The sequence below is a fragment of the Serinus canaria genome, chromosome 1A (genome assembly GCF_022539315.1).
Source record: "Serinus canaria isolate serCan28SL12 chromosome 1A, serCan2020, whole genome shotgun sequence".
NCBI lineage: Eukaryota > Metazoa > Chordata > Aves > Passeriformes > Fringillidae > Serinus > Serinus canaria.
The window spans coordinates 21,871,001-21,893,099 of NC_066314.1; the positions used below are offsets into that span (position 1 = coordinate 21,871,001).

Sequence of the window (22,099 nt, forward strand, 5' to 3'; positions counted from 1 at the left end):
GGGTTGATAATACAGAGGTGTTTGTGTTGCTGCTGGACAGGGCTTGCACAGAGCCAAGGCTGTTTCTGCTATTTGTACTGCCAGGCTTGTAGGGAAGTTGGGGGTGCATGGAAGGTTGGGAGGAAACGCAGCAGGTGATCCCAGCTGACCAAAGGGATGTTCCAGACCCTGTGACAGCATGCTCATACCAAGTGGAGGGAAGAAGAAGGAAGGGAGGAATGTTTGGAGTGATGGCATTTGTTTTCCCAACTTAGCATTATGTGTGACAGAGCCCTGCTCTCCTGGGGATGGCTGAACATCTGCCTGCCCATGGGAAAGGTGGGAAAAATCCCTTGTTTAGCTTTGCTTGTGAGTGGAGCTTTTGCTTTCCTTATTAGTCTATCTCAACTCATGACTTTCCTCACTTGTATCGTGATACTCTCCATGATCCTGCTGATGGGAAGTGAGCAAGTGGCTGCCTGGGGCTTAGTGCTGGCTGGGGTTAAACCACAACACCCCAATATTGCCCTGCTCTTAGAAACCTTTTTGTTGTACAATGTATGCCAGAAAATAGTAACACCTAGTAGATGTACTCTGGACACACTTTAGAAATGAGAAAAAGATTATTTTTTTTTAATCAATATTTGCACTAGTATGCCTTTTCTCCTGACAGTTTCTTTCTTTACTTAATTTTGTTTTTCCATAGGTAACTACAGGTTGTTTCTCTTTTGATTTTTTTCCCATGGAAAACTAGGATACTCATCACAGCCATCTTGGAATTCTGGCATGGAGGAAAACGAATGGAGATTTTCTCTTTAGAGCTGCAAGTAGAACATCAGTTTTATTTTACAGAGTGAATGCAACCCAGTCAAGCACATGTTCTTTCATGACTAGAGCCTAGGGTGGCTTCTTAAAATAGTACTCATTACAGTTATTGCATCAAAAAGAATTTAGAGCTGTTTTCTCCAATTAAAATAATTGTGAAATTTAGCTGAAACTTATTTCTAAATATTGTTTCCCTAAAAAAAAAACTTGAAAAACTTACTGCCATGCCAGCCTGTCTGTTCCCTGTACAATGCTAAAACTCTTCCCAACATGGTCCTTACAAGTCCAAGGCTTTTAACTCTCCTTCAAATGCTTCTTCACAAAGAGTTACTAGCAAAAGTCTGTACATTTTGGTGAAAACCAGTAGTCCCTGTTTAATCTGTAACAGACACCAACGTCCTGCCCATAGAGGCAGCAATGTGCCATCCTTAGGAAGTGAGTTTTACCCTCATAATGTTCAAGGAGGCAGCATTAGTTTAGGATGTATTCATTATAAAAGAAATGTATAACTCCAACCAAATTACCTTTCAGCCTAAGAACACACATTTCTCTTTGAAACCAATAAAGCTCTTTGGAAGCTTTCAGGTTACAGAGGTCATTACAGCCTGAATAGCACTGTCAACACTCACTCCATAACAACTATTTCAATAATTTCCTTGTAATATTGCCAACAAATCCACAGAAGTTGAGCTGCAATGAGCCAGTATGTAGTACAAGCAGAATTTAGATGATAATCTCAGATATGGATGCTTGCCACAGGCAGTGAGTGACAATTACCCAGAATCTGCTTTGCAGTATTCCCTCCTACCCTCAGACAAGAACTGTTCTAGAAGAGTAGGATTTTTTGGAGGGAATCTTGTTCACATCCACGTGTGGGGCTGAGGAAGAGAACAGGGGGAATGGGAGTGCATACAGTTCCTGTGAGGAGGGAGAAGAGAGGAGGGGCTGAAGGCCAACCTCAAAGGCCAAGGCAGTGTGGAAGTGTGGGTAAGTGGGCAGGGGGTAGTGTCTCTTCCTTCCCCAAACCCACCACTGCTCCTCCTTCTTTTCTCCCTCACTTCTTCACTCCCTCCTTCCTGTTTCTCCCTTTCCCTTTTCTTTTTTTTTTTTTCTTTTTTTTTTCCTTTGCTGGTTTTTTCTTTCATTTACTCTCTCAATCTCTCTGGGATTTCTACAAACTGGGAAAGACCAAAGACTCTGGAAACTACAATTAAGTCTCTTCTTGTTAATAGGACCCACCACTTTTCTTTCTGTTTTTCCCCTCAGATATCATTTGCCAGAAGACATCAGAAATCTGGAATTGTTCTTCAATTAAATATTTAACACATGCTATTTTTTAAAAGAGTGAATACAAAGAAATGTAGCTTTTTATCCACTGCACCTGTGCCATTTAAAAACTTTTATCCATGTCAGTAGTTGGCCTTATGGTACCAACTAAGAAGACAACATTTATTTCTGAAGTACAAGTAACAAATGGACACAGAGCATCACCTGCCTGAAGTCAGGAATGTGTCAGACAGGAATGTGTCAGGACACTGCAGCGTGGTAACTGGCAGCTAACACAGAAGCATGCAGGGTGACCCATGAAGAAGCAGTATGGAGGGCATAAGAGTGAAAAGCTGTACCCATTCACTCAGCACCAGGGACCACCTGGAAAATGTGGGTTGCAAGACCTTGTGGAACTGAAATGGCAGCTAATGGAAAATAGCTGCCAACAGCCAACACCCCTATACCTGTGCTCACATGCTACCTTTGTAGCATGAAAAAGGATACATGAAGAAAAATTACACAGGATAAAGAGTATAATTATTTTTATTATCATCAAACATGACACATGGACCCAGGCTTTACTGACTGCTACACATGAGAAAAACCCAACTTTCTGTGCATTTCAGTGTACTACCACGCTTCATATGAACACTAAATTACAGCAATTAGATAAGATACCATCCATGGCATGCCCATTCAGTGTAACTGCTCCTTTTGGGAGATGTTAAAGCTTTGTTTTACACAGCAAATGCCTACCTGCTATTCCCACATTTCTCCATGCTGACATTCAGAGACCATGAGGTATGAGATCTCGGTGCAGCCCATTGTTTCTGGGTAGCAGCAGGTCTCACAGGGTGGGAGCCCCCATTAGGATTATGATCAGAGACAATCCACCACAAGATGAATGTTCGGATCAGCTGTTTTGACTCATGTTTTCAGGTGTAAATGTTCATGCAGACTAAGTGAAGTCACACACCATTAGGAAGGCTGTGCACAGGCTGGGAGGGCTCCCTTTCCCACCCAAAGCAGCACACCTTGGCTGCTCACACGCCCTGTGCACACTGTACTATGTCTGCACCTCGTGCCTGTGCAGTACTTTTGGTCCTGAACCAATGTCCGAAAGCATGGGCATATCATCTCAGCTTTGCAGACAGCAAACGAGCAAAGAAGGTAAAATGAGGTGCTCAGGCTGATACTGCCAGGTTCAGTTCCAATGTCTGATGATTTCCAGCTCCCCACTGAACCATCAGGATACAGCAGGTCTCCAGGTGAATGCTTCTCCTCACCTCGAAGTGTTGCCTGGGGCTGACCCAGCACGGGAGGGGCTGCGCCAGGGACACCAGGGAACTGCAAACAGAGCTGCCCTCACATGTGCCTTGGGTCTTCAGAGGCTGCAGAGGCTCCCTGCACAACCTCCCCACGGTGGGACACTGCCCTGTCACCTGTGACTTCGAGCCAACCCTGTCACTCTTCAAAGAGCTTCAGAAATGGGAACACACTCATGTTCACACAGAACACCTTCGAGTAAAGTATTACTACCTCTACCTTACAGATGTAGAACTGAGACAGACCCCTTCAACACCTCTTTGAAAACTGGTACTCATAGGAACAGCTAGAAAAGATGACAAATTACTGCTTCACCAACTCAACTGCTTTTTATACTAACACATGACTTTTTCTTAGCAGTAACACCCATTTTCTCTGACCTCTCAGCTTCTCTTTCTGCATGATATTTTATTTCTAAATTCCTTAGAGCAGGTGTCATACTACTGCTCTGTGCTCATATGGCACCTTCTGCAATGAAACCCTGGTCATTGACAGGTGCACATAAATGTCATCAATACATAAATAATAAATGGCAGCAATTCCCTGATTATACAGCATCTCCACATGTCAGTTCAACTTGAGATCTCATTTTTTTATAAATATCCAACACAAATAAAAGCCCAGTTAAAGGATTCATCTGTGCATGCAATGAAATAAATACATTGTGTATTTTAAAGGGCTGTATTTCCAGTAACCACTTATAAATTTCCCTAATGTTTGTAAAATTTCTGAAGTGTACTAGTACTGCATCAATAGGCACAGTGCTAACATTTAATACCTCAGTGAAAAGCTTATGAACAATTAGAGAGAGAGACCTTTTCCCCCTCGTTTTACTTGGACGTAAATTTATTTTATTGTGATATAAAACCATTACAATAATATTTCCTCTTTCAAGAAGCAACTTGCAGTATTTTTCACTTAATCAAACAGTCACTAGGGAGGATTTATTATGCAATTAATAATAGTAAGTAAAATGTTTCTTAAGATGCCTCTAACAGGTGCCTATTATATGCAGGGGACAGCAGTACAATAGCTTAAAAAGACCCATACATCCTTAAAAGCAGAGTCTTTTTAGAATGCATTTTTATTTTCTTAAAATGCTCTTATTTTCTCTTTTCTACCCATTAATAACTGAATTATTTGAGGAAGAGTGAAAAGTTTATAAGCAAATACCAGACTGCTTTATACCCAAGAACCTGCTTCATTTTAATGATCTCATTAAAAATTGAGTAAGTTAGGAAAACAGTTTGGTGGATGGCATTGCTAAAGCCACAACAAGCATTAGTCAAGTACAGAAGATAGCCTCACATGTTTTGCTCTCAGAAAACACCACAGCAAAAATGAAGCTTCTAGACTAGAGTAGTTAGTTTAGTTAGTCTGCAAAGTATTCCTACTGTTGGACAGAAAACAACAAGCCTTCAGATATGTTTAACACCTTTTTTTTTTTTTTAATCACATTTAAGTACCTGTGACAGAACAAGCCAGATTTTCATTAGGTTCACTTCTAGAGCTGTGTCAGAATGCAGCCTTGTAATTGTATAGGAATTTAAAAAAAAAGAACAAGACGTGAAAGCAAAAATTTTTCAATTAAGTTTTATCTTCAGACTGTAAGCACATGCAACTGAAGACCTCCTAGGACTTTCACAGTCATTTCTTCAACACAGAAATACTGAAATGACTTCAAATTGAGTTTTGGAAGGAGCAACAGCAAATCTTCTTCTGGTTCTCTGCCATGGCACTGTATTTCACAGTTTGCTGCTGTTCTGTCACTGAATCTCTCCAGTTTAAGTCATGCATTTATTTCCTGCTCTGGAGTGATCAAAGCTTTCCCATGTAAGACAGAACATTATAATTGCCAATTTCAAAGGGTTTTAGGAAGTTGCTTCATACATTTAAAATCATTAGCAATAGACTTAGTGCTCATCTAGTGGGATATCTTCTAAGTCTAACACAAACATTAATTAATTATAGGTTTGACTAAGCCTTTAAGGTTTTGACAGTACTGGGAGCAGCATAACATGCTTCACCTCAGCTGAGAGCCTTGGAGATGCAGGGCTTTAGGGAAACTCAGTGACTCACTGGGGAAATGCATCTGTTGTCTCTATGCCATCTAAAGCATCTGATTTGCTACAAAAAGGAGCACACACTGTATTTTCTTCCAGGGCACTGCACAGTTGCTCATTCAGCTGCCATACCTGCCTGTGGCAGAAAAACCTCCTGTTATTCCAACAGGGGTGGTGCAAATGCATATGCTTCTTACAGAGACTAATGAAACAACTACACACTTTTCTGGGAGAGTTACAATGCACTTTTGTGTCTAACTGGCTCACCTTCTGCAACACAACCAAATCAGCAACTGGTCCAAGACTGAAAGATGCAGAGACTTCATGGGTGCAGGGTAAGCAGGTGACTTGCAGACATACCCAGCAGACCTAGATAAGTACCAGACTGAGCACCTGACCAGGAGATAACAGCAGCATTCTTTATCAGGTTTCAAAACTACAGGAGACAATATAAATCCTGCTGGTTTTACACTGGATAGCTGCTAGATAAAAGATAGGGTCTGGAATTCCATGTATCACTACTTTTATGGACAGACGTAACCCAGCATGGGCCAACTGCTGACCCAAGGCTGTGAACCAACCCACAGAATGTACTTTTCTGCCCACTGCCCATGGCAGAGCAGCCCTGCCAGCAGTACAGGCTGCCAAATGCACATTTGTGTCCATCCCAGCAGAGATCCCTACTGCAGCCACAGAGTGACAGTGGTGTGGGGGTGAACTGGGGGAGATGGCAGGGAGCCACAGCAGAAGGAAGAGACCAGGGATTTGCTGCTCACACAGTGGCAGCTGCTGCTCTGGAGGGGTGCTTCATGAGGGGTGCAGTGAAGAAGAGAGGGCAAAGATCTAGTCTAGCCCCTGGAAATGCTACACTGAACCACCTCATCCCACCCACTGGACTGGATAGAAAGTCTTTCAAACTTTTCTACAATTCCCATCTTCAGCCTGGTACAGATCAGTAGTGTTGCCCATTCCCAGCTGCTGTGCTCTCTCATACTGTGGATCTTATCGCCCTCCACAGCTGTGGTTCAAATCCCAGTATGAGGGAAGTGTTTAGGATTGCCATCTCCTATTTCATTGGCAAATATTGTATTATTAGATGATGATGGAAAGTGTCCAGTATCAGCATCATATAGCTGGTTCAGGGGTAGGAAGATCAACAATTGTGAATTCCACATATCTGGCCATCTAAACAAGATGTGTCAGCCCAGTTTTTCCCAATATGTGTCCCTGAGAGGCACATCCCAGTTAGTTACTCTTTTCACACTTTGCTATCTACACTGATCTTTATTTTACCAGCCAAGCCTGCATGTCCTAGTAAAGGGATGCTAGCTGTGGTGAGTCCCAGTCTATGCACACCCAGCATCTTGAGTTCCACTGCAAGATGATGAAACCTCTTGGATTTTATCATACTCAGAGTAGGTTGAATTTCCTGTTGCTTTCAAGTGAACAGCAGATTTCAGGGTTACATGTGCTTTGAAAAGCTCTTGCACATCCAAGGAATTATTTACCTAATGAAGCAAACCATGAAAACCTGTATTACAGTTTTGTTCAAATGCACTCTTTACAATTGTGATAGAATATGTAGATCATATTAGAAAAAGCTGATTAACTCATATTTCCTTATTCACCAAAACCAAGACTTGATTTTCTGGTTGCTCCACACACATTCTCCTGTATTTCACTTGACTGCACGTAACCTGAAACTATTTCTTTTTCATCTTATTTTCATTCATCTTATTTTCATTCACTGTCTCATCATCTTCAGCAGATTTAGCTAAACCTGTCTTCTTCCATTCAGCAGGGCAAGAAGGATATTTTTAATCTGCTCTAAAGTGCACTTGCAATATGTTTTACTATGATGAATCCCTTTTTCTACAGTAAACATATAGTTGCAAAAGCTAATTGTGTCATGTAAGATTCACACACATTCCTAACAGGGCCTATCTGTTCTTGCTGTCATTTTTCACAGAATCCTTAAGGCAGGAAAAGACCTCTAAACTGATCGAGTCCAACCATGAAGTCCATCACTTTATCCTATCCCCTAGTGCCACCTGCACATGTTTTTTTTTCAACATTTCCAGGAGCAGTGACTCCACCACCACCCTGGGCAGCCTGTTTCCATGCCCAACCACCCTTCCAGTGAAGACATTTTTTCTAATATCTAATCTAAACTCCTGTTTTCATGAGGACAGCCACTGCTCAGATAAACCATTAGAGGATTTTGTGTCACAGTCTTACCACTCACACAAAAAGTTTGGAACTGCCCATACAGACAGAGATGAATACTCTGGCACATGGAAACATACTTTGTCTGCTGATTCATGCATTACAAATCCCACTGTGGAAAGCAAAAAACCAGAAAATACTGAAAAAATACTCAGATTAAAGGATATCTTTGCATAATCCTCAGGAATTTTTCATGGAGGTATTTTTTACTAATAGATTAAAAGAGTAATTTCCAGTCTAAGTATTCCTGAATGAATTCTGTTGAATGTAATACTGTCTTGACTCTGGTCAAATACATACATAAATTCTAAACACAGAAATCTTTTCTGTCTCTCATAAAGACATACCAAAACATAAACCTTTGAAGCTGATTAGGCAACAGTGCAGAAAATAAAACTCACAGAGAAACAAAATAAGGAATTTACAATTTTTACCCAGTGTTTGGTTTGTTCTAATACATATTGATTTATGTTTGCTTGATTTTTTACCACACAGAAAAAGCAGTAAGCAAAACAGAAATCCCTTTCTTCATCCCAAATAAGGGAGGAGGAACAAACAGGGAAAAAGAATTACATCAGGTATGTAAGAATTACACTGTAAAAGGGGTGCAGAAACCAGTCAAGGAGAACCCTGACAGAGCTGCTGGAGTAATTTTACATGAGTAAACTACCATGTAACTGCCTGTTTCCTTGGCAAAATGTGCATGTAGTGAGAAATGGGGCTGACAGAGAGGCCAAACCATTTATATGGGAATATAAGTGGAAGTGGAGAGGATTAATGAGTAATGGGCAGATGAGCCAGAGAATACTCTTATAATTCAGCCAATGCAAAATTTAACACTGAAAATGAACTGAAATCTCCTATGGTTGTATCAGGTGTGGGAGTGAGAACACTGCCAGTTCGCTAAGATTTTCAGCTGTCTAGTATTTTAACTCTAACTCTAGCCTGACATCATACAACCACACAAGCCATTTCAAATACTTTCCTTTAAAGGAGCTTTCTTACCTTATACTTCTACAAGTAATATTATTTCAAATAGCAAACGGTCAACAGCCTCAAAACACAATAATCAAACTCGAAATGTAAACTTTTAAGTCTCATGATTTTGTATTGTATTTAAGATAAAGAGCCTCCTATTTATATTTTCTTTTTTTTACTGGAAAAATATGGAAATGCTGAGAGATACTTGAGATGCTAAGGGAGCACTCAGTACCTCAGCTTACAAATGCAGCAGTCCCTCATGAGGAATGACTGACAGGAACTCTTAGATCATTGACAGGGCTCTCTCCTGCTTCAGGTGCCACAGGCTCTTATAAAGTACATAGTACTCTACAATTACAAAAAAAAAAAATTAAAAACACCAGAAAAAAAGGTTGGCCTTTTGCTCCCAGATTGGAAACACTTTTCAGAATTCCACTATTGTAATCACAGAATCACTAGACTGGAAGAGAACTTCAAGCTCATCAAGTCCAACCCATGCCCTCAACTAAACCACGGCACCAAGTGCCACATCCAGTCTTTTTTTAAACACATCCAGGGAGGGTGACTCCACCACCTCCCCATTCCAGTACTTTATCATTCTTTCTGTATAAAACTTTTTCCTAATATCCAAACCATATTTCCCCTTCCACAGCTTAAGACTGTGCCCTCTGGTTCTGTCAGTTGCTGCCTGGAGAAAGAGACCAACCCCACCTGACTACAGCCACCTTTCAGGGAGTTGTAGAGAGTGATGAGGTCACCCCTGAGTCTCCTTTTCTCCAGGCTGAGCACCCCCAGCTCCCTCAGTGGTTCCTCACAGGGTTTGTGTTCCCAGCCCCTCTCCAGCCTCGTTGCCTCCTCTGGATGCACTCAAGTGTCTCCATGTCCTTCCCAAATGAGGGGCCAGAACTGGACACAGCACTCAGGGTGTGCCCTCACCAGTGCTGAGTACAGGGGCAGGATGACCTCCCTGCTCCTGCTGGCCACACACTGCTGACACAGGCCAGGATGCCCCTGACCTTCTCGGCCACCAGGGCACTCTGCTGGCTCCTGTTCAGTCGGCTGTCACCAGCACCCCCAGGTCCCTTTGTGCCTGGGCACTGTCCAGCCACACCATCCCCAGCCTATAACATAACAGGGGGTTATTGTGGCCAAAATGCAGGACTCAGCACTTGGACTTATTAAACTTTATCTGATTGGGCTCTGCCCATCCATGCAATCGTTCCAGCTCTCCCTGCAGAGCCCTTCTTCCTTCCAATAGATCAACACACACTCCCAGCTTAGTGTCGTCTGCAAATTTACTAATGGAAGACTCAATCCCCTCATCCATGTCATCAATAAAAATATTGAACAGAACTGTCCCCAGCACAGACCCCTGAGGGACAGCACTGCTGACTGGCCCCAGCTGGCTGCAGCACTGTTCACCACCACCCTCTGGGCCAGCCATCCAGCCAGTTCTGAACCCAGCAAAGAGTGCTCCTGCCCAAGCCCTGTTTATCACCCATGCTGCATGCACTAGTACACATGCACCTCAGCTGGGCTACTGATGTCACCCCTAAATCAGGCTCACCACCTTTGAGCCTGCCTCCAGAGAGCCCAGCTGTATCCCCTTCTCCCTTCAAATGTAGTTTAAAGCCTTCTCAATGAGTTCTGCCAGTTCATCAGCTAAAATCCTTCTGCCCTTAACAGAGAGATGGAGCCCATCCAGTTCCAGCAGGCCAGGTGCAAAAAAATTTACCCCATGATCAAAGAACCCAAAAATCTACTGAAGACAACAACCCTTGAGCCACTTGTTGATTATGTAGGCTCTCCTATTCCTTTCATAGTTTTTCTCTGCCACCAGAGGGACTGAGCAGAACACTACCTGTGCTCCTGCCCTATCAACCACTTGACCCAGTGCCCTAAAGTCCCTTTTAATTGCCCTGATGCTCTTCTTTTCAACCTCACTGCTGCCAGCCTGGACTTTCAGCACTGGTAATAGAAGGCTGAGTCAGCCCAGGGAGTCTCTTGGTAATATCCCATACTCAGACCCCAGGGAGGCAACAGACCCTCGACATATGGGGCCCCCTGCTCCTCCCAGAAGGGAGTCACCCACTACAACTACCCTTCTTTTCTTTTAATTTCTTTTTTTTTTTTAAGAGGTGGTGATCCCTCTGACAGATGAAGCGTGACTGGGGGGCTCACTGGGCAGATCATCTCCTTCTACATCAGCTTGCTGACCCTCTGGATTCAGGGGCTCGTACCTATTCTGAAGTGGCACCTGGCTGAAGAGGCTTGGGAGGAATTTTTATTACCTCCCCAAGTAGGGACCCATTTCCAATCCCCTTCATCCACCAGGTGTTCTCCTACTGGGTGACAGTGGGAGGCATGGAAGTCCTCTGAGTCCTGGTGGGCCTCCCTCAAGGCTGGAAGGGCTGAACTCCACCCATCTCTTTCTAGCTAAATTTCCCTATTACACCTTAGTCTTTCAACTTCCTCCCTAAGCTCAGCCCCCAGTGAAAGGAGATCATTCATCTGTTTCACACCTCAGGCAGGCTTCTCCTGCAATGCCCCCTGGTACCACAGACAGGCTCACACACTGCCCCAGGAAGGAGCCCCGACAGACACATTCGTTTTGGAGGGTTCTATTTTGCTATGTACACTTTTACTAACTGCAGTTTTTCATCATGTAAAAACCACTACTAACAAAAACCCCCAAACCAACCAACTAACAAAACACAACAAACACCAAACTAAAAACCCCACTAGCAGGAGGAGACCTGCAGCCCTGCCTGTGTGAACTGCTGTGCCATGTCCTCAGAGATGTGCCATGCTTCTGTTTGCCCACTCCCATGATTAGGAGCATTTGAATTTTCAGTATAAATTTTCACATTGCCAGCTTGTAGTCATTTGGGTTTGTGTTAGTGCTACCCTGAAACTTGTACAGGTACTCTGGAACTTTTTCTCCTTGGTTTTTTTTTTTGTTTTTTTTTTAACACAAAGTCTGTTAGAAAAAACCCCCAAAAACAACAGAAAGTCAATTTTTCTGCAAGATATGTGAAATGCAAAGGTAGTGACCAAAACTCAAAGATATGAAGAAAGAGGTAGGCACAGATCACACAAGACTCTTCCCAAACCCTGTGCAGATGACAGGTGGATGGGTTGTGTGGCCAGTGCACCATTTGGAATGGCATATCACAGACAACTGGAGTGCCCCAGAAGCTGGAAGAAAGCTCCTGGGACACCCAGGAAGTCCCAGCCTGACAAACTTTTAGTAATCATACTTAGACATGCCTATCAGAACAAGACTTAGTACTGAAGGTACTGAAAGAAATAACTGGCATACACTTGAAGCTAAATTACTTTTTTAAATGACTAGAAATAGATCAAACACAGTTGGTCAGTTTGGGGATGGAGCTAGAAGAAAAATTGCCCAGAGCAACATTAGGTCCCTTTTATAAAGCCAGCTGTTACTCTGATCATTAGCTATTTAGTCTCAGCAAGCAGATGTTTTTCTTTTTGGGAACTTCTGCTGAAATCATGGAGTTCAGCATATAAAGCAAGTGAAGAATCAAGTCTTTTTTAAAATGCTGATTTTAAAGGCTTATTTTTTCCTCAAAATATTTGCTGTAGCTTTCAAAAAGCTTTCTGTTTCTTCGGTATGCTGCCCCTGCAGAACATTACAAATTTATCTTTTTAAAGGATTTTTTTTTTAAGCTTTGAAAAATGGCATTATTTTTGGAAAAGTGTATTCTGAAGCATTATGATACAAACCAGTCTAAATCTCAATGAATTCAATAAATCCTTCAATTTTCTTTAGGAAAACATTTCATGTGGTCTGGATAGCTTATTATTAAAAAATATCTGTTCTAACTAAAGAACTTGCCATGACAAGAAAATTTTAAATGAGTCAGGGATTCTTTGTCACATTCCATTACAGAATTTACAAAACCCTGTCTTTCACTAAGATACATTTGATGCGATTTATTTTTATGCAACATTCCTAATTTAAAGGATTTTGAAGACCAATTTTTTGTAACATGATTTTAACACAGGAAAAGTATTCTGGACATCTCTTATTTTGCCCTTTCGATGTTACTGTTTAACCACCTCTTCCCTGCTTTACTCTCATCCTATCTCAGCAAACAGATAAATGAGGCAGTGAAGATGGATATCTTTTCAAACATTTATATTTTTCTACTACTTTATATTTCAGCCTTCAGGTAATCCAATATTTAGCAGAAGTTTTTTGGCAATGAGGATGACAATTCCCAGCCGGATTACCAATGGATATAGGGCTCCCAAAAACTTCTAATGAAATCTCTCACTAGTCAGGTGAGAAGTCCTAGTAGCTTCATATAGAAATATAAGTTGCTGAATGCTACCTGCACATTAGGATCTTTAATATTTCAATATCACAGAAAAAATTTCAAAGTAACTACATTCATTATATTTAGTGAAACATAAAGGATAGTAAAAAACCCCAAACACATCACCTTGTATGTCTAACTGGATGCTGTAAAAATCTAGATAAGGAAATAGTGCTTTTCATAAGGCAAGTAGCCAAACCACATCTAGCCTATTTTTTAGCTGCTGAATCTGAAACTGTGGTGCAAAAGATGTATCCAATAGCCTTGACTTAGAAAAAAATTCAAGTGTAAGACAGTTTTAAGAGAATTACCCACATGCCAGGCAATAGCAGCAGGCTCCAGGGCCCTGAAGTTCAGGCTGCTCCACCGTCTTTAGGTGATCTAAGCAGCTGAGTGCAGTAACCAGCAACTGGCTTGCCCAAGTGGTACTCAGCTGACCTGGACAGCTGATGTAAAATGGTGAGTTAGTGAAAAAACATTTGAGCTTTGCCCACCTTTGAAAGGTTAGTCTTTCAAAACTGTAGCCTAGAGTTCCCTTCTTTAAATAGGTATCTGGAACTATTAAAGAAACAACCAAAATCTGATCGTTTTCAGAGCACAACCAGAGAAAAGGCAGGGGTAGTGATTTATGCATTGTATCCAGCAAGTAGATAATGAAATACTGAGTAGGAGGAGGCATGAGAACTCGCATTTCCTCTCTTGCTGTAGCATTGTACTAATTCAGAATCCTTACTTCAGAAGCCTGAAGTGGATGCTTAAGGAAGAGTGAGAAAAAGGAAAACTTATATGCTGGAAAATTTTCTGCAAACTTTCCCAGGTTCCATTTCCAGCTCCAAAATCTCCTGAAATAGATGTGGTTTCCAACTGCTTAGCAACCCTCTTTCAAGATTTTGCCCAGAATCCTCTCAATTTTTTTTTTTTAATTTAGAAAAATAAGATTAATTGCTTCATATTACACAAGAAGTATGAAAAGTCTTCTGATTTGACAAAACCTAATGTTTGGAGACAGAAGACATGGTTCAAATCCCTCTATCTCAGATCAAGCCTTCTCTCTAGACTGGGTAAAAGGCTTCAGTGACTGGGCTACAACATGAGAAGGTGGCACGGCCACCACCTTGTCCTTTGTCCTGAAAAGAAGAAGCAGCAGCCAGACCAGGACACCTGATTCTGTCAGCAGATATTTAGGGAAGCCTTACTGACTTAAGGTTCAGAAAGTCACCTGAAAGGACATTTGCATGTGGATCCAATGAAACTTTGGAGTGAAAGAGGCACTGAGATGCACACAATAAGGTCAGGTAAGGCTCATGCAGGAGAGGGACTATAGCTGCCTGAAAACTTCCTGGAAGCCATCGAAGTATGAGCTGAGTCAGGGAACCTTTTGATTGAAATTTTGGGTTTAGACACCTAAGTTCCACGGGCATCCTAGTTCCATTGCTGAGCGTTCCTCAGCAGATGTAGGATAGTACTTTCACCATCCTTGTGACTTTCACCACAATAATGATTTCTGAAATTAACTAACTCAAACAATAGCTCCTGGGGTCTTCAAACAGTAATGAAAAATACTGATTTGTAGGGTGAAATACTGATTTGTAGGGTGAAATATTGCTACTTCCAGTCGATGAAAGAAAAAACCAAAGCCAAGTATGGGCAAGATGTAGAAGGCAACAGGAGCTTCTGAGTGACATGCCTCAACTGAAATAATCTGACACTCTCACATACTGTCTGCTTTACTTAAAAATTCTATTATTTCACCTCTGTCAGGTAGCACCATAATTACCAGCCAGTGATGCAAATAAACCCTCACCTTGTTTCTAAAATTTCCAGTTATTTCCAGTTTAGCTTCAAGACTGAATGGACCAACATCAGCAATTTGTATTCAACAAGGAACCTGCACCATACCTTCCTACAAAAGTATTCTGCCGCCAACAGCTCCTCAACAACCTGCAGGAGCCAAGTTTCATTTATAGTCCCAGCTTCTTTGAAATATTTGCTATCTTTCATTTAGTGGATCTTGTTTACTTAATAGTGTAAGTCCTTTTCTTCCTGTAGATTCATCTTTCTAATACAGAAGGCTTGACATGTATTCAAAAAGGTAACTTTTGTCTTTATGGGAAAAGGAGCTTATTGAATAGCCAAAGGATGTCTTGTACAGGAAAGCCACATAAATGGTGCAAGAAGCTGTGAGAACTGAGCTGTTAAATGAGAGCTGGGGGCTCCGGAACTGCCACAGACTTCCAGGCCCTACGGGGAATACTGAGAAGCACAGCACATTTGAAGAGGAATTGAAATTGTCAGGGAAAGAACAGAATCTGTTCACCCTTAAATTCCTAATTAGAGATCTCATAGTGGGAAGTGGCCACTTAAATGATGAGCACTGAATATCGAGGGAATAGCCTGCCTTAAGAAATGGACAAGTGCCTATTTTCATAAATTAACATCCTAATTTACAATACAGATTATAATGACAATATTTTCAAATTACCATCTTAGTTTTATACATATTATTTAGTTTCTCTCCAGGAATCCAAATAGAAGGGTAAATTCAGAGATGAAGTAAGGCCAAATGCAATTGAGAAAACTCTCCTTATAAATTGTATTGATTCCATGTTGTAAACTACATAACTATTTTAGATATGTCCTACAGATGACTAGTGTGCTAAGTAAATATTTGGCCAAACTGACATTCATTTCAAAATGCCATTAATTTTGTCACTTTTCATACCTGCCAGTATTTGAACTTAAATAAATCCATACTCTATATTTAGATTTTGATACACATAAATAGATCTCTATGGTACAAAAATGCATAACATATACATGGCCACAATAAAGGTGGTTAAAGTAGAAAATACATCAGTTCTAAAATTCTCATTTTTGTTTTAGCTCTTATGCTTTAGATATGGCAGGATTAAATGTCTCCATAGGAGCTATGTATCATCATCCATAGGAACATATAATCTTAAGCAAAAAATGTGCTAAAGCATTAGAAGTAGTGTACATTAATATTACTGTGATGTAATTCAGTTTTAAGTGGGCCAAATAACTGGCCTACAAAAATATTTCCAAAATAAGAGATCAGTACAAAAAAGAAAGATCTGATCCCACAGTCCTTTAATAGTCTAAGGGCTTACTGAGTCCAAACACGTGGTCATGAGAATGAACACAAAGTGTGATTGGATTTGGGAAGCCACAGGGGTGCTCCGCTTTAGATTCTCATAATTTTTAGTAGTGATCCTCCAGTAAAGAGCACAGAGAAGTTGTTTTCATGTTGATAGTGAAGTACCTGCTGCCTGACAGCTTGGAAATACTGTCCTGATGTCAGCTGTGTAAGAAAAATAAGAATATTTAGAGAATTATTACCATCTTTGTGCAAATAAAGGGATGCCAGAAAAAACTAAAAACAAGAGATCTTTTCTAGATAGTGAGAAATTAAACTGAAACACAACTAATTAAGCAATTCATAGATTAATGAGCTGCATTTTAAAAGGCAAAACCCTGGCTGAGGCTGGACAGTGACAGCAGTAGGATGCAGATTAGCTAATTCTAGAGACAGTTTTTACTTTATTTAGGGAAACTACCCATACATTTTGCTAATGAAAGCATGCAATATTTTTAACTCTTGCCTAAATATTTACAGTTCTTTGACTCAAATTTAACCACAACTACAGTCTAATTTGTTAAAATATGTTCCTTTTTCTGTGAATATTTTCTTGCCTACACAGATTCATAAATAGTCTACTTATTGAAAAGGTTCCAGATATTATTTCCATAGGAACAATGCTACAAAAGGCACAAAAAAGGGCACACCTCACTGACTTTCAGGTTATATGGAACACATGAGCAAGCCAGGGCAGATTTTCAAAGAGTACCTTCAGTCTGAGATACATGCAGGGTGAAAATTACAGACTCAAAAATTTCTCATATAAAATAAAAATTTAAAAAAACAAGTGAATTGTCCATGTAGTGTTGGGGTTTATTTCCCCTTTAATCTCAGTAAAAGAAAGAACTTAATAGGAAATCTCTAACCACAGAGTAGTGTTCACAAACAATGGCCCAGGATTTCTTATGAGCTCTTGCTTGTGACTGAATAGCATCTCACTCCACAGGTTTCCCTGGACTTCACTGAACAGCACTCACTGAGAGTACTCAGATAATACCCTGCTCCATAAATAATTACAGCAGTGCTTGATGGAATCAAGTTCCTTGGCCTCAGTAACACTGTGAAGGAAGGTGCTGTTCATAACTCAGCAGGGATATCAGAATTAAGCTCCTAAGCATGTCTTCAGTAAGGCAAAGAATGAACTGTCACTGTCTTGTCATTCCTAGAAGAACTTTCTGCCTCCATCTGCTCTAACAGTTTATTCCTCAGTGAGGCTGACTTGGCTGCCTTGTCTTTTTTGGACACACATGAGACAGATTTCCCTGATGAATCTCCCAATGTCAACAGCAAATCTCCCGATCAGATTCTCTTGGAAGGACCACTGAAAAGGACCACTGCACCAGACCAGCTAAGGACTGAACAACATTTTTTGAAAGTACAAGCAAATGAGGCTGGGATCTACATGCTGCCTCACACTAATAAGCATAGGCTCCACAACGCAAAGGCAGATTGCCATGCTCTCCAGCACCAATCCATTCACAGAGCCCTGGGTCTGGTTTCTTCTGCACCAAAAATATTTAATGGTAAGAGCCAGACAGTCCCATCCAGTTCTTCTCTCTCACCAAACCCTTGGAACCATACATTGGTGGTATGCAATCATTTATTTTATATTTTATGAAAAAAAACCAACCAAACAAAAAACACAGAAGAAAATTATATCAGGATTCTAAGTATTTGTTTCTATGAGCTAATGTTATCATATCATAGCATATTTGTTACAGAGAGGTAATCAAACAGGAACATATTCAAATGAAATCTGATTAAACCAATCTAATAGCCTGTACAGGGTATTCATTCTTGGAAACAATCATAGTGTTGAACACACTGACAAGTCTAGCTCATGGGTCTTCAGAAGTATGCACCACTGAGACCAAATCAAATCATCACGTCTGGAATGGGGGTCCTCTCCAGGTCAGGTTTGAAAACAATAGTGTATCCGTGTAGAGAAACAAAAAGTTGCTGCACTTAAATCTTATGTATGAGTAGAAAACCTTTTCCCATCCTGTCAGACCTTGTAAATTCATGAATGAATATTACATACATATGCACAAGTACCCAAATCTTATATTACATAAAATCAGCTTATTTCTAATAAGATGCTAGATTAAATTATTTTAAAAAAACCCAAACAAAAAAATTTACAAAATTATGTTTATGTCTTGCATTGCTTCCAGTGTGATAGGATCACCTGAATAGGAAAGTTCTTTCCAAAATTTAATTGAGTTGTATTACATTATGATGATATTATCATATACTTGATCTGTTCTCAGACACTTTCATATACCTCTACACACATGTAAAAGCACCTGCTAATTTTTTTTTGTTTAAACAGACAGGAGTACCTCTGATTTTAGGAAACAGGTTGTCAATGTAAGAAAGACTTTATTAAAACTTATCAAAAGTTTTATAACAGACCAATCTTTGCCATAGTATAAAAGAGTTATTTGAAGTAAGAGAATTGGGGTAAGCACCCTATTTTTAGGGATAGGTTAGTTTAAAGTGACATTAAAATGTTATTAATGCCTTTATGAATATGATACATTTTAACTGAAGATCAGTTACATTCATTATGTTTATAGTTGAATAATTCTACGGTATTTTCTGAAAAGAGGCAAAAACATTCTTCCCATAAAATAAAAAAGTAGTTTTCCCTAACTAGCCGAACTTGGTACTAAATCAGAAGTGAAACCTAACCCCGATCTTTGTTTATAGAGCTGCATGGTTTCAGAAGCAGCTCCACCTATTGGGTGACAAATGTAGGTTAGTGACTACTTTGTCACCGAAGACCTATTGTAAGACTGGTTTTGTATACAAGGAGGTAAAGCTCCCAAGTTCCTCATACTTTAATATAAGCAGCCAACTGGTATTTTCTAGTGATCTATTTAATTAGAACTTATAAATTCAAAACGACCATCCAACAGGATACAAACCCGACCACAAAAGCTGCTAGTGTTTATTTGATGAAGCATTTCTAACAGCATTAAGTGACTCACGCGGGTTATAAAAACCATCTTATCATGTAACAGGGAACGGCATGATTTTTAGGATGCACCCTAGTTGCACAGGTCTGCATGAGCTGAAAATGAATTTGGTTATGTAAGCAGTCCTACTAACATCTATATATGAATCCATATTCTGTATGCGGGGTCCCACGTGAATGACCGACTCGTATTTTGCATGGTTTAGGGCAACCACTGACGTTACCCGTTCAGGGAGAACGAGTCCTTTTTAGAGCGAAATTTTGCACCATCCCCTTCTCTTCGGAGCAGTTCATGCGAGACCTTAAAGTAACATCTCACATCCATCCCACGTCCCCAGAGACGATCGATATCAGCATTGCTGTGCATGGATTTTCTCTCTCCCCCTGTCACCGGCGCACACCCGGTCCCTCCCCCGCGGGTGCCGGCAAGGCAGCGGAGCCGAACCCCTGGGAGGGCTCGGCGGGGCACGCTGGGGGAGCAGAGGCAACGTGGGCTGGCGAGCCCCGCTCGGAAGCAGGGCCGGCGGCGCCGTGGGGTACCGCGCATCCTCGGAGCCCGACGGCTGAGGTAAAAGGGGTAGGAGAAACGCTCCCACCAGTGGTGTTGACAGCGTTTTCGCGGTGTGGAACAGGCACAGACTGCGCCTGCATATCTATGTAAAAGGGATCAGAGAGACCAAAACCCACCGGAGCCCGGGGAGAAAAGTTGTTCCGAAGCCCGAAGATGAATTCATGCAGAGATCACTCACCCACTCTGAGGATACAGATGAGCTGGATGCAGGCAACCAAGCGCCCGAGAATGAGCATGTCCAAATCGTCCCCCGTCTCCTTCCAACTGCCTGCCTGCCTGCCTGTCCGGCTGTCTCAGCCTCCTGCCCGCCCGCCGGCCTCCGCGGGCTGCTGCACCTCTCCCTCGCGGGGATCCGGCTCCGCGCCGCGACCGCGCCCGGCGGCCGCCCCCACGCCGCGGGCGGGCGGGCGGGATCAGCGGCGCTGGGAGCTGGCGGGGCCGCGGCTCCGCTCAGCGCATGGCGGGGGCCGCGAGTGGCTGCGGGGAGCGCGGGATGTGCGGTGTGCCCGGGCGGGTGCGTGTGCGCGGGTGTCCGCTTGATGTGTCTGTCGCGACTGTTTGTGTGTCGTGTGTGTCGTGTGTATGCGCGCCGTGTATGTGTGTGCGCACGGGGGGCGGAGACCGCGCTCCGCTGGGCGGGCGCGCACGTGTGCGCGCGTGTGAGTGTGTGTGTGTGAGTATGTGTGAGAGAGAGACTGTGTGTGTGTGTGTGCGCGTATGTATATGTGAGCGTGTGTGGATATGTGAGAGGGTGTGTTTGTGTGTGTGTGTGCGTGCATGTATGTGTGTGTGCGCGCCTGTGGGTGTGGATGGGGGGGTGCGTGTGCGGGGGTGTCGTGCGCGGCCAGTGCGGTGGCGCACACCCTCGGGCGGGAGGAACAGAACCTCCCCGTGCTCCTAAAACGCAGGAGGGAGGGAACGGGGGCCTGGGGACCGAGAGGGGTTCACACCGCCGCGGGCAGAGCGTGGCCCCGCGGTCGAAGACTGGGACGCAGCTCCGGCGCTGGCGGAGAGAGAGCCGCCCCGGGCCGGAGCAGTCCCCCAGACACCGCCTGCCTCCCCTTGCCGTGGGAAGAAAAGTTTATTTCTTTAACGAGATCTTTCTTTATAAGAGGCGGAGACCGTGGGGTAGCTCTGGGTTTCTTAAGGTCAAGGTGCGCGGCCGGTCAGTGCAGCCTGGAGCACGCCGAGGGAAGGACCCTGTTGGAGGCGATGCCCCGGGCCGTGGGTCGGGGCCCGGCTGCGGGCGCGCAGCGCGATGGGCAGCCGTGGGAACGGGCGCGGGGCACTGGCGGCGCTGGGAGCGGAGCCCTCTCTAAGGAGGTGCTGTTTGCCGACCGCTCCCTGCCCCGGGAACCGGAGGGTTTGCGTGTTCCCTGGGAACTGGAGTGGCAGCGGGGGAAGGGGCTGGAGCCGCGGAATATCATTATCCAACGGAGAAGTGGGTCAGGGCGCAGGCACTGGCACCGTTTTTCCGGGAAGTCAAAACAAGACCAGAAAAAAAGAAAGCAAACCCCACCCAAACTAGAAGTGAAACATGAAGGCAAACAAAATCCAGGTCCCGCGTTTTGGGAAGTGCGGGCCGGCGGGCCGTACAGCGCGCCGGAGGGATGCAGAGCAGCACGCGTGGGTCTGGTGCGGGGCCCCAGCTGAGCCCCCCTTGCCCTGCACGCTCCCCCGACCCGGGCACCCTGCCCTCTGAGTTGCCCCTGCCTTCCCACGGCCTTCCCTCGCCGAGCTGAGCTCTCATGGGAAAAGATAAATGGGGGCTGGAAACACCCCTGACCAACACAAGGGATTTTGGGAGCGTTAGATGGTACACACGGTCCTCGGCTTCATCCCAGGCTCGCCGAAGTGCAGCCCAGGAGCCGTGTGAATGGTCCCTGTGTTTGTGATACTGTTTGCATCCGAGTGAAACGGCCTATTCTGCACGGATGTGATGCGACTTTTAATGGTGGGCAACTTAAGTGTAAAAACACTCGGTGCTTTATCGGTACCCTACTCCACCGAGCCTCTCAGTCCTCAGGCGCTGCATCTGCCAGCTTGTCTTTCAAAGAAGACAAAAAAAAATTCTGTGTGTTTCTCATTTCAATTTCCACCTGTTCTACCTGGCTTTTTGGGATGTAATGAGCTATCTTGACATTAAACAAAGTAGAAAATTCAGAGTGAACAGAAGTCAGAGGCGAATGTGCCAAGATGCTCAAGCAGTCAATTGCATTTAGAAAGCAGACTGCAGATGTGTCTTCTGATGCAAGGTCAGCATCTTTCAGGGTACTGCACTGTAAATACAATAGGGGTTGCTTCATTAGGAGAAAATTTGAGTGACAGTTCATGTTAAATGGACTTTCAGCATCATGGGAAGAAACAAGCTTC

General features: G+C 43.0%; 1 protein-coding gene across 6 annotated transcripts in view; it reads right to left on the reverse strand.

Moving 5' to 3' along the window:
- The window catches only part of PTPRZ1 (protein tyrosine phosphatase receptor type Z1), a 129,494-nt gene extending 109,394 nt beyond the window's left edge, over positions 1–20,100 (reverse strand). For all 6 annotated transcript variants that reach the window (XM_018910194.3, XM_018910193.3, XM_018910192.3 and 3 more), the window contains exon 1: positions 19,905–20,100. In XM_018910194.3, the coding sequence (XP_018765739.3) occupies positions 19,905–19,962 (58 nt within the window). In that variant the 5' untranslated portion in view covers positions 19,963–20,100. The remainder of the gene's footprint in view (positions 1–19,904) is intronic.
- Positions 20,101–22,099: the final 1,999 nt, after the last annotated feature.